At 32.8% G+C, this 16075-nt stretch overlaps 1 protein-coding gene across 4 annotated transcripts; it reads left to right on the top strand.

Moving 5' to 3' along the window:
- Positions 1-9325: 9325 nt before the first annotated feature.
- On the top strand, positions 9326-15760 carry LOC100798611 (lysine-specific demethylase JMJ706). Of its 4 annotated transcripts, none has more exons than XM_006587540.4 (11): positions 9326-9793; positions 10954-11296; positions 11901-12057; positions 12150-12369; positions 12536-12589; positions 12666-12745; positions 12830-13107; positions 13234-13629; positions 13943-14364; positions 14474-14758; positions 14928-15760. In XM_006587540.4, exons 1-11 carry the CDS (start codon positions 9791-9793, stop codon positions 15264-15266), a joined length of 2577 nt encoding a protein of 858 aa, XP_006587603.1. In that variant the 5' UTR covers positions 9326-9790; the 3' UTR covers positions 15267-15760. The 4 variants fall into 4 exon arrangements, with proteins under 4 accessions (XP_006587603.1, XP_006587602.1, XP_040861013.1 ...); XM_006587539.4 differs by having other exon boundaries at positions 9326-10606; positions 14477-14758; XM_041005079.1 differs by having other exon boundaries at positions 9330-9793; positions 14477-14758.
- The last annotated feature ends 315 nt before the right edge of the window (positions 15761-16075 follow it).

The raw sequence follows: 16075 nt of genomic DNA, 5'->3' as shown, positions 1-16075 counted from the left end.
CCCTCTCAAAATGTGTGACTATGTCATGTTATTCTTTGTGGGTTTTTCCCCATAGAGTATCCGATACATTTAATCAATCAAAATTTTAAAAGTAATGTTTTGTGAGGGGTACTTATAAGCGTAAACTATGGGTGAGAGACGCAAGCTTTGGAAACGTGGATAATACAAGGGGCCTAGAAAAGTTGGTATCAAGTGAAAATTCAAAGATTTGGTCAGCAAGTGGGCTCAAAATGGTGGCTGAAAAGGTTGTGTCCAATGAGTGTTTTCCACCTTAATCCACAAAGGCTTTTTTTAACCCATATTTTTCCATCCAAGGTGCGAATGAGTAAATAAGTCAGACAGGATAAGCTAGCTTTCTACGTGTCTGCTGGTTTTGGCATTTGTCCGAGTCTCACTCTCATATCATATCTTCCTACTTGTGAACCCAATGTACGTAGTCAAATTCTGCTCTCTCAATCAATTTCAAAACCTTGTACTTATTCATATGATGCACATGTTTTCAGTGCTTATCATTTTTTATTGAATTTCATATAATGTCAGTTTTTTTTATTAATTTCAATTTTTAAAATAATTTTAGTAATATTTATTAATAACTTAACATACATATGGATATATTACGTCACGTGGTCTTTGGAATGACCCTTATAAATGATAAGGACAATTGGTAAAATTTATTGATTAAATCTAACAAACTTTTTAAACAATAAATTTTAAATTTAATTATATTTATGAAGATTAATTATAAAAAAACATAGACATGCATATAGATGGATAGATAGGAAATATACCAAAAAAGAAAAGTAGATAGAGAGATAGGAAATGTGATCTTTATTGAAAACGAAGTTTGTCCAGTTCTCACTTTGAAAATGATCCCTACTTTTTTTCCTTTTCAGAGCCTAGCTATTTTCTTTTTCTGGGTATTCAGGAAATCATTTCGGACTTTCGCAGTTTTCAATTGTTCTTAAAAGGGTAATATTTAATAATGACATTTTTTTATAAAAAAAAAATGTAAATCTTGAGGGTTAACGAGTTCTTTGTACAAGTGGTCATTGCGTCTGGAATTGCTTTGCACATGCCGGTGACTTCCGTCAATAATTGGACCTATTAAATGCTGATCACACTTGATTAGAGAATATTCTCAAGGGATTTCATATTAGTTTATGGTACTTATTTTATCACATACATCAAATAGTTGACTACTAAAAATTACCCTAGACCATGGTTTTCCACCTCTGTCTCACCTGGAACAGAATATCCAATTTTGACACTCCTATGAACATTTTCCCTTTTGGGCCCTCTGTCCCTTTGACCAACCAAAGACGATGCAACAAGTTCTATTGTACAATTTTGTACTATCTTCTCAAACCAATCGTTGAGACACAAGAATTAAATTTGTATAAATATATCCATATATATACCCTTGACAAACCTTCAGATTAATCTTTTTCTTCGTCTCTTTTTTATTATGGCTTTCTATGTTTTACTTTTGCTTCCTGCTGTTTAAACAACTACAATGTTAGGCCATAAGGGCATTATTAATTGAATGGTCCCTTCATATTTATGTACAAATTACATATATTGGTAAACTCCATATATGAACGACTACCTCATCATTTGGTCAAAAGTCATGTTATATAAATTATATTGGTGGGCACTCGACACAGAAAATATTATCCATAACCTTCTTTTTAAGGAAAAAAATTGAGCAAATTTTATATTATATCCTCATCATTTAATATTCCCTATACACTATACATAGAGACACCAATGATGGTGCCTCTATTTTAAGCAGCACAGCCATCTTTCTTGTTGATTTACAAGCTTTGCTTTTTCGAACACTGTCTGACCAGCCTTTTCATTCATGGACTAGGGTTACACATATCCACTAGTGAAGAAAGAAATTTTTAATTCGTATTAGAAATCGATGGGAAACTAACTACATTAACATTTTATAGTGAAAGACTGTAATGCTTAGGTTACGTAACGAAACAAAATCAATTAACCGTATTAACACTATAACATGTGAACTATAACCACATGCGGAACTGTCGTACAATGGAATTGAAACCTCCTCGTTTCGCATACGGCGTTTTTGTTTTACTATATCTAAGGAACATAAGAACAGGGCACGTGTCCCTTCTTTCTATAAAAACCCTTACAACTCTATACCAAGAATTACGCCTCGTTGTTCTGTGCACTAGTGGGAGTTTCATCAGCTCTTTTCAGACCACAAAGCCTTCCAAAACTCTTATCTTTTTCTTTCGTTTTTAATTCTTTATGCAAAAGTTCTATCATCTATGTGGCTTTATTATTTTTATATTGAAATAAATAAACACCCAATTGTTAATTGTTAATTATTTATTAAAGGTGAAATGACTGTGGCTAGAGTAGAAGCTGGTGAGTGAGGATGAGGTGTCCCCAACATGTTTATGTGACACCACGTGACGCCTCATGGTTCCAATACGTCTCTAATCTACCAAACTACCCACAGATACTCAAACCATAGCCAGAGTAGAGTATCTCTGATTAGACTTCGTTAAAAAAAAAATACCACTTACGTAATAATTTTTTAGACTAACCAATTAACTATATCTAATCCGTCTCATTTTTTAGTTTCTGTGCCTGTGGATATCAGTGATTCACTGGAAATTTTTAGGCTTAAATACTGACATATGTGCTGAACTGAGTATTTATTTGACATATTAGTATTTAATAAATCTGTGATAAAAACAAAGATTACAAGTGTTGACTACAAAAAATTCAAATTTTAGAGGAATTAAGATCGAAACGTATCATGTTTAAAAAAACAAAACAAAAAATCATTAATGTAAAATTCACATATGGAAATAAATTATATGAATGAAATAAAATAATATAGTTAGGAACCACTTAAATATTTAATAATAAAGGTTTAAATATTTCTATCCAAAAAAAAAAGATTTAAATATATTTGAGATGTCTAAAAATGTACATAACCCGGTCAGATCCAATAAAAACTTAAAAAATCAATCTAAAAAAAATTGAAATTTTAATGGATCTAAAAATTTAAAAAACTAAATTTTGTATTGGATTGGATTAGGGATTTCAGTATTTTTTTTCATAAGTTGATGATATCACTCAAGTTTATATTTTTTTTTTACATAAATTATCACACATATATTATCATTGTAATCTAAACTAATTATGTATAATTTAATTAGATTACATTGATAATATAAAAATATCCATTCAAATATATATTATCATGTATAATAAGATTGCTAATTTTTGTCATAATTATTTTCTAAACTCATTTGAAAACAATTTCTAATTAACTAATAATATAAAATCTTTACATTGCCGTTGTGTGAAAATTAATTGGTTAACAACGTATGGTCTTATACAAAAAGTAATGAATAAATCATGTATTATTTTTTTCCGGATTACATACGTCACTGAAATTTTCTACCATTGGATACCTACCGCTACCAACTAGATTCCAATGTAAATAATTGGTTTAATGGATGGTTTGGTTGTTGTTGATTTTGGTGGATGAAAATTTAGAAGAAATAGAAGTTGTGGAATTTAAAAATCAAGGTACATTTTAAATTTAACTGAAGATTTATCATTAAATAACAAGTAACAACAATATCTATAGATGTTTTTTATTTTTGCAAATACTTTATATTCTACTGATAGAAATTATTAAAATCGAACTTAAAGTGTTTAGTGTCAACTCGATTTGATGCTACCAAATAACCAATTAAGCTACATGTTGTGACTTAATTAAGTGTTTTATATTTATTAAAATAATCATGATACCTTAAACCATGAACCAGTGAGAATTAATTTGAGATAGCCCCATAGAGAGAATCACAATGATTGATTCTTAGACTGGGTAGGGGCGTGAATCTTTGGGAACAAGATTTGCTTAGGCTGCATTTTAAGAAAAATATATAAAGCATTGGTTGAGCGAAACAACGTTGCGTTGCGTGGGAAATGAATTGTTAGGCCTTCTTTTTTGTCAATCTGCTTCATAGTTAAGGAATGGTTCGGCGCACAACTATCCTCATCAAACACATGTGAGATATTTTGGTATCTTTCATGCTTGTGGAGGAGATTTTTGCGTGGGCAAGAGATTCATATTGATTTTTCAAGAAAAAATATCGGATAGGCAATAAAGATTCTACCAAACTTCTAAAAGTTATATATTCAAACGTGAATTTAATCTATCATGTTTTATTTGGATTAACAATAAAAAAATGAAAATAAAAATATAATAAAAAATAAATATTTACTGTATTCAGTAATATTTATTTATTGTATATTTTAATTATAATATAATTTATATATTTATAAATATTTATTTATTAAAAATTATAAATTTTAGTTATATAAAATAAATATTTATTCTATATAAAACAGGCTAAAACACTAGCTAGTTTCAATAAATCCCTTTTAAAGTCACAAATCTAATCATTATACTTTGGCTACAATTTTTAGTTTCACATTAGCTATTAAAAATAACTTTTTTTTTTAGTTTTTTTTCATGATATCTTTCATAAAAAAATAAATCATATTGGATATCTTTCATCGTTTTGCAGGGGACTATCCCTTTTCACCATACTCAATCCTTATCAGTAAAATCTATATTTTTCTCTATTATAAAGAACAAATTTAAATTCTCTACAATTTTGAAAACAACTGTAAGATACATGGTTAACACTCTAGTCACTCAATACATTGAATTGTAACTCGTAAAAATGAATTTATTATTTAAGAAAATAGACCAAAGTCCTTTAAGGTGAGAAATATGTATTTCAGAGAAAAAAAATGCAATTATAATCATGGATTGGAAAATCAACTGTTAAAATTTAAATAACTTAATAATTTTTTTAATATATATTATTATAATTTCATTTATTAATTTTTTAATCAACAATTATATTTATATCTCGTATTATAAAATGAATTTCTTGAGTCAAATCATTCGAGAAAATATATTAGAAGGTCAACATATGAAAATAGGAAATAAAAATATAAAATGAGAACACAAGTAAATGGATCCTTAATAAATTAATCTTGTATAAATTGTGTCAACGCATCATTATGTAATAAGGAGAAGAGAAGATATGAATTGAGTACCTAAACTTATGATATTTTATAATGAGAGAATATAACTTTCTAAATTGATATTTTATATGTGAGAAGTAGAGAAACATGCATGGGTTTCTTTTTCAAGACTTTTATTTTCATTCATTTAAAAGCAGTTATTCTAAATTCTTATAATTTGTGAGATAATTTTTATAATAATTTATATAAATATTATTTACTTTTTTATGTTTCAAATGCTATGTATTTATAAATTTATATAATTATTTATGAATCAGATTTTTTAAAAAAAGATTCGAGATGTGCCAAACCTTTTTTGTTTTTTTTTAAATCATCTTCATTAAATGATGCCCAGCTGAACCATTAGCATATTACGATTGTCAACGGGTTTTGTTTTGCCATTGACGCACTGTATGACACCTAAGAATCTTGGTCAATAATCCATGTGCCTCTTAATGTTCGGATGTTGCAGCCATATGATCATTTCCTAATCCAATTTCCCTACTAACGTCACTTGTTTAGTCATTTTTGTTTTATTTATTCAAATATGGACTTACGAAAACATGTCAATGATGAAAGATTGAAAGTGTTGCTCCATTTTTAATATAAATGGATAATAATATCAATATACTACTCTTCTAGATAAGAAAGGGAGTAGTAATCTAAACCAAGGCAAAGCAATAGGGTGGGGTCTTCTTGGTAGTATTACATAATCCTTTTCCTAATTTTGCCTCTCTTTTTTTATTTTTTTTGTCTTTATTTCATGACGAACTAGATACTTGGTCCAACTCACTGAAATTCTAATCTCCCATGGCATTGTCATTCACCCCATTTTGGGTCATTTAACTTCCAAGATTGCGGGTGCTTTGGAAATAGACACCTCCAAAGTTACCCTCCCAACCTCTCTTCTTAAACACTTGGATGCTTACCCATCATCATAATCATCATCCATTCTAGCTGGCTCATTTCACTTTTGTAGCTACCCGCGATAAATGTGGCATCATAGCTCCCCTCAATTATCTCCCATCCAATCCAATTCCCTCTATGGTCCCATCCCATCATCATATCATATCACATGGATCACAAAATCCAAATCCAATGGTTCTCAATTTCACCCATTTTCATGACGATCACAATTTGGTTATATTTAAAATTCATCCTTCATTCCTAGAAATATATTATACAGGAATTAAACTCTTTTTTTTTTCTATAAATTCAGCATAACTTACCAACTAAATTTTATTTATTGAGTATTTTTCTCTTATCTTAATATATATACATTGACAGGCTTAATTAGCATATACTCCATCGGAGAGTGGAGTAATTAATTAATTAACCCCTCCAATTTTTATTTTTAGTTTTACCCGTGAGCTGTGAGGGCTGGTTGGGTGTGTTGTGGTCCCGAAGTAAAGGACATGATTTTTTGTTTTATAAGCCACAACAACACAACGTACGCATAACCAAAAAGCGATAGGTATTTAAGTGAATTGGCACTGTTCATTAGGCATTTTGGTCAATTGAAGAACTTTCCAGAAACAGAATCTTTAGCATTACTCCTCCAACGAAAACCCAACTGGCCATGGAGGATTACCAAAATGACCTTTCTGCTTTGGGCAGGTAGACGCAGCTATTTTAAGCGAGTATCCGCAACCTGAGCTTACACGCAAAGCAGGGGAAGCTTCGCCTTTGCGCAGTCAATCATAATAATAACAGGTTTCGTGTGCCCCATTGCCGCATTTATTGCGTGCCACTCAATTGAATTCTTAATAAAAGATATTTTTTGTCACTTCATGCCCTGCAAATTCGAAAATTTAGAGATTTTATTTCTTTATTTTTATTTTTTTTCTAATAAAATCTCATAATACCTCGACCGATAAGACAAACCAACCAAACAAATTTAGACCATAGAAGAAAATTGATATAATTTGACATGGGTACGGACCAAGTTTTTGTATAAGCTGGGTTGTGAAATAGACTATAATTCAAGGTTCGTTTTCGCTGACTATGTAAAATTCTAATCATTAGTCCCAACCTCCGCGTAACAAAAAGTTCAAAAGAACAAACCGGCCAATGAAAATTAGAGAGAGAATTGGCCACTGAAACCGGATACTGGAAACCATAACTACATGTGTGTGTGTTTTTTTTTTTTTCTTTTTAATTTAATTTTTAAATCTTTGTTCACAAATGTCATCACAGACTAAAGAATATTTTATACTTTACGTAGTATTACATACTAGTATATTTGACTAGTTTTAAAGTATAATACTTTTTTGAAATTTATTTATTTCTTTTAAGAATATTTTTAAATTTTTTATTCCATTAATTATTCTTGATTAAAATAACTTATATTTTTTAGTTAATACATAATAATAATTATAAATATTTTTTAAAAATGATTTTTGTGCATTAATATCAATCGATAATTAATATATTATCTTTAAGTGTCATCCATCAATAATTAAAGATATGATAATTATATTATGAATATTTTGAATGTGAATATGATAAGATTGATCTTATGCTGTGTTGGGTCAATTTTTAGTAAACATTAAATAGTCTATTGAGAGGTTTTTATTTATTGTTAAAGGATAAATTTGTTATTTTATTAAACAAATTTATTCTTTTTCACACTCATATTCTCTTAAATAATTTCCTAAAAAATGGACAAAATTTATTCTCTTTCACACTCAGTGTTCAATAAACTTATAAAATACTATCTATACTCACATTTTATAATTTTGTATCTATGCTATATTTTATATCCACGAGCATTGCAAAATTTCTCTCAAAGAGTAGTTTAATGTTTTTAATTTTTGTGAGTTTTAGAATTATGTTGATAGAAAAATGTTATTTCACAAAAATTGATAACAAAACTTCAATTATTTTAGGAACATGTTACTACATTTAAGGATAGATAAGATATGAGAAAACTAAAAAAAATATGATGGTAAAATCATAAAAAAGAAACTTAAATAATAAAATTTGTGAAACAATAAAAACTAATTGATAAATTATGCAATTAAGTAAACATAGTTATGAATTACGATAAAATTTAATATTGTCAACTTCATAGATATGAATAAGTTAACATAGTTTTATACTATTTAACAAATATATTTTTTACATTTTATTATAAAAAAATTGCTCATTTTTTTTTATTTCTTTACCTACTAGCACAATTACCCAAGAATGCTCCTTGCCATACCAAATTCCGTTCTTCAATTTATAGAAATAAATAAGAAAATTCCAAATGGAACAACCAATTTGCATTTACACACATCACACAGGGAACTTCTCGTGAGTGGGTGGCCTTATCGTCTGCTTCGCTCTATGGTGGGGCTACCTTGAGAACCCTGTTGTAACCGCCGGCTATATCCGTTCTGGCCACCACCCCCAGTGACACAGAAAATCCACGAAACCACACCCTTATCCGCATGCCGCGTGTGCCTCCTGCTCACAAGAAAGCGCCACGTGTCCGTCCCACCCTGTCCTGCCAGGTCACGCATTGCAGTAGTTCACTCACATTACGAAAGTCATTTCGTATGTAAGACGACCCCCATGCAAAACCCAGAAACGCCCCCCGTCATCGCGTTAACGGGACCTAACCAAAGGAGGATAAACCCGTCATTTTGCGTCCCAAGGCTTAACTAACTGGTAGGTAGGTGAGAGTTATCCTGTACAAGTCGGCAGTTGAACTGAAAAAGTACACATCCCCCCGGAGCTTTCGGATTCGATGGAGTTCACGTACTTTGGACGGTTCCAAGTAAACGACGAAGAAATCAACGGTTCGATGTCAAACTTGTGTACATAATTTACCCCAGTCTTATCGCACGTGATCATTCCTTCTTCCTGCCCCTTTCTTTTTCTCTGACCGCTGCAGGAGCCAGAACCTCATTGATAATACCGCCCTCATGAGTTTACCAAATTACCCTTCAAGAAGGTAGTAATCACCGGCTCTTCAATTCTGTACCCGCCAATAAATAAATCCCACTTAACAGTAACGGTGATTCCGTCAATACACGGAACGGAAGAAACATTCAATCGCGTTTACACGCGAAACGCGTCTTGGAATATGGACGGCACGTTTTGTTTTCGTTGAACCACCTAATAACAACCACCACCACTTCTCAAAGTTTCTTTAATTTAATTATAATTATTTTAAAATCGAAATGAATAATTAGAGCCCTTTTTTTATTCGGTTTTTGGAACTAATAAAGCGATAATTATTTTAGAGTATAAAACTATAAATTATCCCTTCCTTACCCTTTTTCGGTTTTCTAAGCATTCGCTTCCTCTCTTTCCTCATCCACTATTTCTCTCCGTTTTCTGGCCCCACCGGAAAACTTCTTCCGTTCGCCGGAAAACCGCTTGCGTTTTCGGCGTTTTTTTTCCGCGTCTCCAGAGGAAGCATATTTCGGTTTTCTTATTCGTGCGTTTGCATTCTCTCGCTATTTGCCGCGGTAGCTTCTACGAGGCGTTGGATCTCTCTGTGACACGGTTTCAGCATTCTATTCGGCGTTCCTCGAGAATGTGGCGAGCCTGGTTGTCCTTCGAGGCTTGCGCTTAATCTACAACGTTCAGGATCGTGGTTTAGGGTTTGGATTTCGATTTGGTATTGTGATTGCTTTTTTTTTTTTTTGGCGATTCCTTGTTCTAGTTAACGAAGACGGAGACCTACAGGGAGCGAGTTCGTAATGAAATGGTAGGTCAATCGTGTTTTGTTCAGAAATTTATTTATATTACCTTTTTATTTGGTAATCGATTCGTTAATGCTTGAAACTCTCTTGAAAATGTACCTTCGTCTTCTCATCCTTCAGATCTCGGACATTGTTGTAATTTTTTACGATTTTGATGCGATTTCTCTTGGATTTTTAGCCTGAATCATGATTTTTTCAAATCACGCCTCGTAATATTATTTTTTCCTCTCCTTTTTTGTATTTCATGTTTAGGATTCAGAGTGTGATATACAATAGATGCTATTGAAGGATGCTTAAGCTGCATTTTGTGATAGTGGTTGTTGTTTCCTCTGATATGTAAACCGTAGTTCTTCTCTGAAAAGAATGGAAAAAAGAGGAACACGGTTCTTCTCTTTTTCTTTTTTCTCCTGTTTCTGGAATAGTATTTTAGAAGATTCGGTTTAACCGAGGATTAATAATTTTCTAGGCCTCTATTTTTCTTTCCCTTTGTGTGTTGAAATTTAGGTGATTAAAACTCCTTTTTATTTGATTGGTTTATTCTAAGGTGGAAAAAGTGATGTTGAGAGGAGTAAACTATTCAAATTTTAGCGCATGCATTTGTTGAATATTTCCATAAGATTGTTTTTGTCGACTCTTTTGCTTTGCGTGGTTCTAAATTCGGATAAGTTTTTTGTGCTCTTTTTTTGCCCTTCTTAGCGGATACTTTTCAGATTGAGGTGGTTTACGTTTGACCCCGTATGTCTTTGTTGGTAAAATGTTCCCGACTTTGGTTCCCTCAGAACGAACGACCCATTCATCTACTTATTGACTCCTCAATGGTAATATACCAAAGAAGGTCGAATTTATTTTGGCCCTTGATTGCTTAGTTTGCTTGAGTTTGAACTTTATTCCATTCACCCCGTTGAACTACATTCTTTCAAGCTGGATTTGACACCCCTTTGTTTCATTTGAAGAATTACCATGCAATGCTTTGGATGACATGACCTTTTGCACCTTAGTTCAAAGTTCCAGTTATGCTAACATAACATATGTTTCAGTTTCAGTCTGTTTATTATTGATTATTATCCATCTATTTTCACATTGACTTAATGCGTTTTGCTTTATCCTTAGTCCTTACATTTAAATACCTGCTAACCTTAGTGAGAAATGTTTGAAATATCTACAGGTGGAAAGAAGAGTGACTTTATCAAAGGAAGTTAGAAATGGGTTAGAATTTTTGAAGCGTAAAAGGCTTCAGCGTGCAAAATCTGTCACTGCCACCCAGACAAGTGTTGCTAGCATGATGAACAGAAGTGGAGGAGATGCTTTAAGAGCTTCAGCATCATGTGGCACAAGATTTCATGGTAATGCTGATGTCTTTTCCAAGCGCAAGGTGGATAAGTTTGATACAAATGACCTGGATTGGACTGATAAAATTCCAGAATGTCCTGTGTATTCTCCAACAAAGGAGGAATTTGAGGATCCTTTGATTTATTTGCAAAAGATTGCTCCAGAAGCTTCTAAATATGGTATGGAGTTTTGGTCCGTTGAATGTTTTATTTCTTCTACTGTGTAGTCACTTTAATATTTTGCACTGATAATGTCATAATAGTTAACTGTGGCATTGATAACTCACAAGATGACCAGGCTTTCCAGTGCTTGTGTCACTTCTCAATTCAGCTTGAGTGTGTTGAGAGGGTGTTGATCCATTTGTGTTGTAACAGATAAAATCATCAAATGATGAGGATAGAGTAATTTCTGCATACTACCATACCCATATGTTAAAAAAGTTGTAGGCTTAAATATTGATTTATAGACGGTCATTGTTTTTGTATTAGTTTAATATAATTTCATTTAATATAATAGTCATTAAAACTGTCCTTTTTAAAGATTTTCCTGATTAAATTATGGTATATGAGGATGTACTTTTGGTATATTAGTGAGGATTATCATTGGTTATTTGGAATTTGAAAGTAAAAGTTGTAGATTCAGCATAATGAAATGAAAATAGCCTCCTTGTATGTTATATAGATGTAGATTTCTTTCTTTTTCTGGGAAGATATAGATGAAAACAGTATAGTGATAGAATAGTGACCTAATTGTTTTCCATTTGAATCTTGTGATAAATTCCAGGTATATGCAAGATTATTTCCCCTTTGAGTGCTTCAGTACCTGCTGGGGTTGTTTTAATGAAGGAGAAAGCAGGATTCAAGTTTACAACTAGAGTGCAGCCCCTTCGCCTTGCTGAATGGGATACTGAAGACAAAGTCACATTTTTTATGAGTGGAAGGTCAGTCTCCCCGTTGTGTATTTTAATATTTGTAGTATGTATTTTAATTATATTATTGCTGTTTCTGATTAATTCAACTGTAATTTAATCAGAAATTATACATTTCGAGATTTTGAGAAAATGGCCAACAAGGTATTTGCACGAAGATATTGCAGTGCTGGATGTCTTCCTGCCACATACTTGGAAAAAGAGTTTTGGCATGAAATTGGTTGTGGAAAAATGGAAACTGTTGAATATGCATGTGATGTTGATGGCAGTGCCTTTTCATCATCTCCCACTGACCAGCTTGGTAACAGCAAATGGAATTTGAAGGTGTTAATTTTATTAGTATCTTTCTTTTTGTTTTGACCGATACTTTGTTTACATATTCTTTTCTTTCTTAATAGAATAGGAGGATATTTGTGACAAAGATATGCTTTTTACATTTCCTTTCTTATTAAAGTTAACTTGTTCAACACTTCCTTCTCTATGATCTCAGAAACTTTCGAGGTTGCCCAAATCGATTTTACGGCTCTTGGAAACATCAATTCCGGTATGAAAATTTCTTATGTTGGTCAGTCATTTTTGTACTAAATTTTTTTCAAGACTTATACTGGGTTTTATTTCAGGGAGTAACGGAACCCATGCTATACATTGGAATGCTGTTTAGTATCTTTGCTTGGCATGTGGAGGATCATTATTTGTACAGGTAAATCATAATAACATTATCACAATTGAAGACTTCCTTTAGTTGTTTATTTAATGATATTAATGTATTACATTGTTATGGCAGCATTAACTATCATCACTGCGGGGCATCAAAAACATGGTACGGTATTCCAGGTCATGCAGCTTTGGAATTTGAAAGGGTGGTGAGAGAACACGTGTACACTAATGATATTTTGTCAAGTGATGGGGAAGATGGAGCCTTTGATGTTCTCCTGGGGAAAACAACACTATTTCCACCAAATATTTTGTTGGAGCATGAAGTTCCTGTCTACAAGGCTGTTCAAAAGCCAGGGGAGTTTATAATAACATTCCCTAGGGCATATCACGCTGGCTTCAGTCATGGTTAGATTTGCTCATTTCAATAATTTAGTTCCTGGAATGATATCTCACTTCCTGCTCCCACCCAGTTACCATTACATGCGAAATAAAAGAAAAAACTAATCTTCCATATCTTGGTTAAAATTCTAGGTTTCAACTGTGGAGAAGCAGTGAATTTTGCAATTGGTGATTGGTTTCCTTTAGGGGCTGTTGCTAGCAGAAGATATGCACTTCTTAACAGGGTTCCTTTACTGCCTCATGAAGAACTTCTATGCAAAGAAGCAATGCTTCTTCGTACATGCTTGGAACTTGAAGATTCTGATTTTCCTTCCTCTGACTTGTTTTCTCATAATAGCATTAAGATTTCATTTGTTAACTTGATGCGTTTCCAACATTGTGCTCGATGGTTCCTAACGAAATCAAGGGCGAGTATAAGGGTCTCTTTTCATTCCCATGCCACGATTCTCTGTAGTCTTTGCAAACGTGACTGTTACATAGCTTATGTTGACTGCAACTGTCACATGCATCCTGTATGCCTACGTCATGGTAAAAGCTTTGCTCATTGCTATTTACTAATGTCATTAATCATTATGACTTGTGAACTTTATTATGTTTGGTTGTCTCATGTTTGTTTGATGCCATGCGTTGCTTAAATATTATTTACCATGACTGCTAATCACATCAATGGCCAGTTGCTTCTTCAGTATCCTATGGCATTATTCTGGGAAAAATATTATCTTGATTCTGGACTAGAGAACAAATTTATGGACACAATGGATTTATTTACTTGATTCTCTTGCATGCATGTTTGGTAATACAACATTCTCATTTTTAATGTCTTTGAATTTTGATGGTTCAGATGTTGATTTTCTTAACTTCAACTGTGGGAGCAAACACACACTTTATTTGAGGGAGGATATTATGGATATGGAAGCTGCAGCCAAGATGTTTGAGCACGAAGATGGGATATTGGATGAGATAAGGAAGCAAACTAAAAGTGACCAAAACATGTATGCATATCCTTTGTCAAATATGTTTCAGAGAGCTGAAGCGAATGGGTACACGCCTTATTGTGAGCTAAAACTTGATTCTGTTGTTGAATTCTATGCAACTCCAGAGCACTCAACAAATAATCAAGAATACAGTTCACAAAATCAATCTGTCATTGTACGTTGCTCTGAAAATAAAAAACCAGTGGTGTCTGAGGTTTCCTTTTCTTCTGCCACATCCACTCTTTGCTCTCTTTCAGAATCTCTCGAGAGCTTTTCTGCTCCCAAAAATGTAAGTCCTTTGAATATAGTTTTTGAATACTGTCATTGCATATTATTGCATTGAGATTTGAACAGCTATTATAGATTCTGGAGCTAAAGCTGTCTGTTTATTCTGCTAGCAGGCTGAGGAGCATATTAACAACAATGCAAGTATTATTGATTTTGAAGAGTTTGCTGAAAGAATATCCAACAGTGCATGTGAATCTTCATTATCTCCTGCTGTGTATCATGAAAGCTCGGTTAAACCACTGGGTGATCTTCAGAAGAGATTTGATACAAAATCCATTGTGGACGAGAGTGATGATTCTGATTCAGAGATATTTAGGGTAAAGCGTCCTTCTTCTCTGAAAGCAGAGAGGAGAAATATGAATGATGCCGTGCCTTCAAAACATACAGAGCAGCAGGTATTGTCAAATATTTAGTTTGTTTAATTGGTCCATCATAATAGCTATTCTATCTTTCAGCGTTTCAACTTAAGTTCCCAATATTTACTCTCTTTCCTAAATTGGTTATCTAATTTTGCTCTATAAATACATGGATCATGATGCTATTGAATCTATATTATATGAGCAGGGGCTAAAACGACTGAAGAAAATCCTTCCTGAAGGAAAGAGTGGGCAACCAATGGATTCTAGCAGAAGCAATGAATCAAGTTACAAATACAGTCACGCTGTTAACCATAAAGGTCATGCAGATATTTCATCCAGGGATAGATTTGCAAGGAGTAATGGTATTCCCATTTCTATAAGATATAAGAAGTTGGGCAACGAGGAAATAAGCATGCAAGGAGATCACCACCAAAGAGATAGGTTGCAACAGACATTTAGGGAACCACCTTCCATGGAGCTTGAGCCAAAGCGCCTTAAAGTCCGAGGCCCTTCATTTTTAGGCTTAGAGAGCAGATCGAATTGATGTTTCAATTTGGCTCGAAATGATTGTGAAACGCCATGGAGAGTCTGACTTTGCTAACTTCATTTTAGCTTATGGGCTTTCTAACAATACAGTAAATCTTAATGATTGATTGAGGGAGGAAGCAGCGGCAAGATATTAACGTATTAGGGTATGAATTTACATTCTTTGTGCAGGCCTTAACATTTGAGGAATCTGCACGGGTGGTGATCCTCTGGGTTATCGGGCCGAGGTGTTTTTCCAACTTTGGTTGGTGAACCTGACTTGCAAAGTTAGGACTTAGAAATCGGTTTAGCGACATTTATTTCCATGTAAATTTGTTTTCTTCTCACCAGTCGTTTTAGGTCTTCTTAGGAACATGGGTCTCTCCATTGTTTTCTCATTAAATTCTATCACAGCTGCTTCCCCCTTCTGATGTTAATCCATTCTTTTTGTACCAATAGGTCCTTTGTACCTAGAACTACTTGAATAAAGTTCAATGAAATTTCTCATTTTCACTCTATCTTAGTTCATCCATTATTTGTTGTGCTGATCACACTTGGTGTCAACTAACTGTAAAATTGTTATTTGATGATAATCTATTTCATGGACCAAAAGAAAGAAAACATTAATGAAATTTACTATTCTTTCTCACATAATCAGACTTCAGATATTTACTCACTCTACTTTTACGTTATATTTTCCTTAAAAAATAATGTATAATCTAGCTAGTATTGGTATAATGATGTATAAACATTACTAGTAAAATCATGGTATAATAATGTTCAAGTATAGCTAGTATCGTAGTATTAGGATTGTTTTGATCTGTTTAG

The sequence above is a fragment of the Glycine max genome, chromosome 9 (assembly GCF_000004515.6).
Source record: "Glycine max cultivar Williams 82 chromosome 9, Glycine_max_v4.0, whole genome shotgun sequence".
Lineage (NCBI taxonomy): Eukaryota > Viridiplantae > Streptophyta > Magnoliopsida > Fabales > Fabaceae > Glycine > Glycine max.
This window is presented reverse-complemented; position numbering and strand designations above follow the sequence as displayed.

What these genes read in the sequence shown, in the direction of transcription:
- LOC100798611 (XM_006587538.4), top strand. Translation starts at nt 10,526, where the DNA reads ATGTCTTTGTTGGTAAAATGTTCCCGACTTTGGTTCCCTCAGAACGAA. An exon ending in ACATTTTTTATGAGTGGAAG is followed by an intron (nt 12,058 to 12,149) that starts GTCAGTCTCCCC and finishes TAATTTAATCAG; the next exon opens with AAATTATACATTTCGAGATT. An exon ending in TCACGCTGGCTTCAGTCATG is followed by an intron (nt 13,108 to 13,233) that starts GTTAGATTTGCT and finishes TTAAAATTCTAG; the next exon opens with GTTTCAACTGTGGAGAAGCA.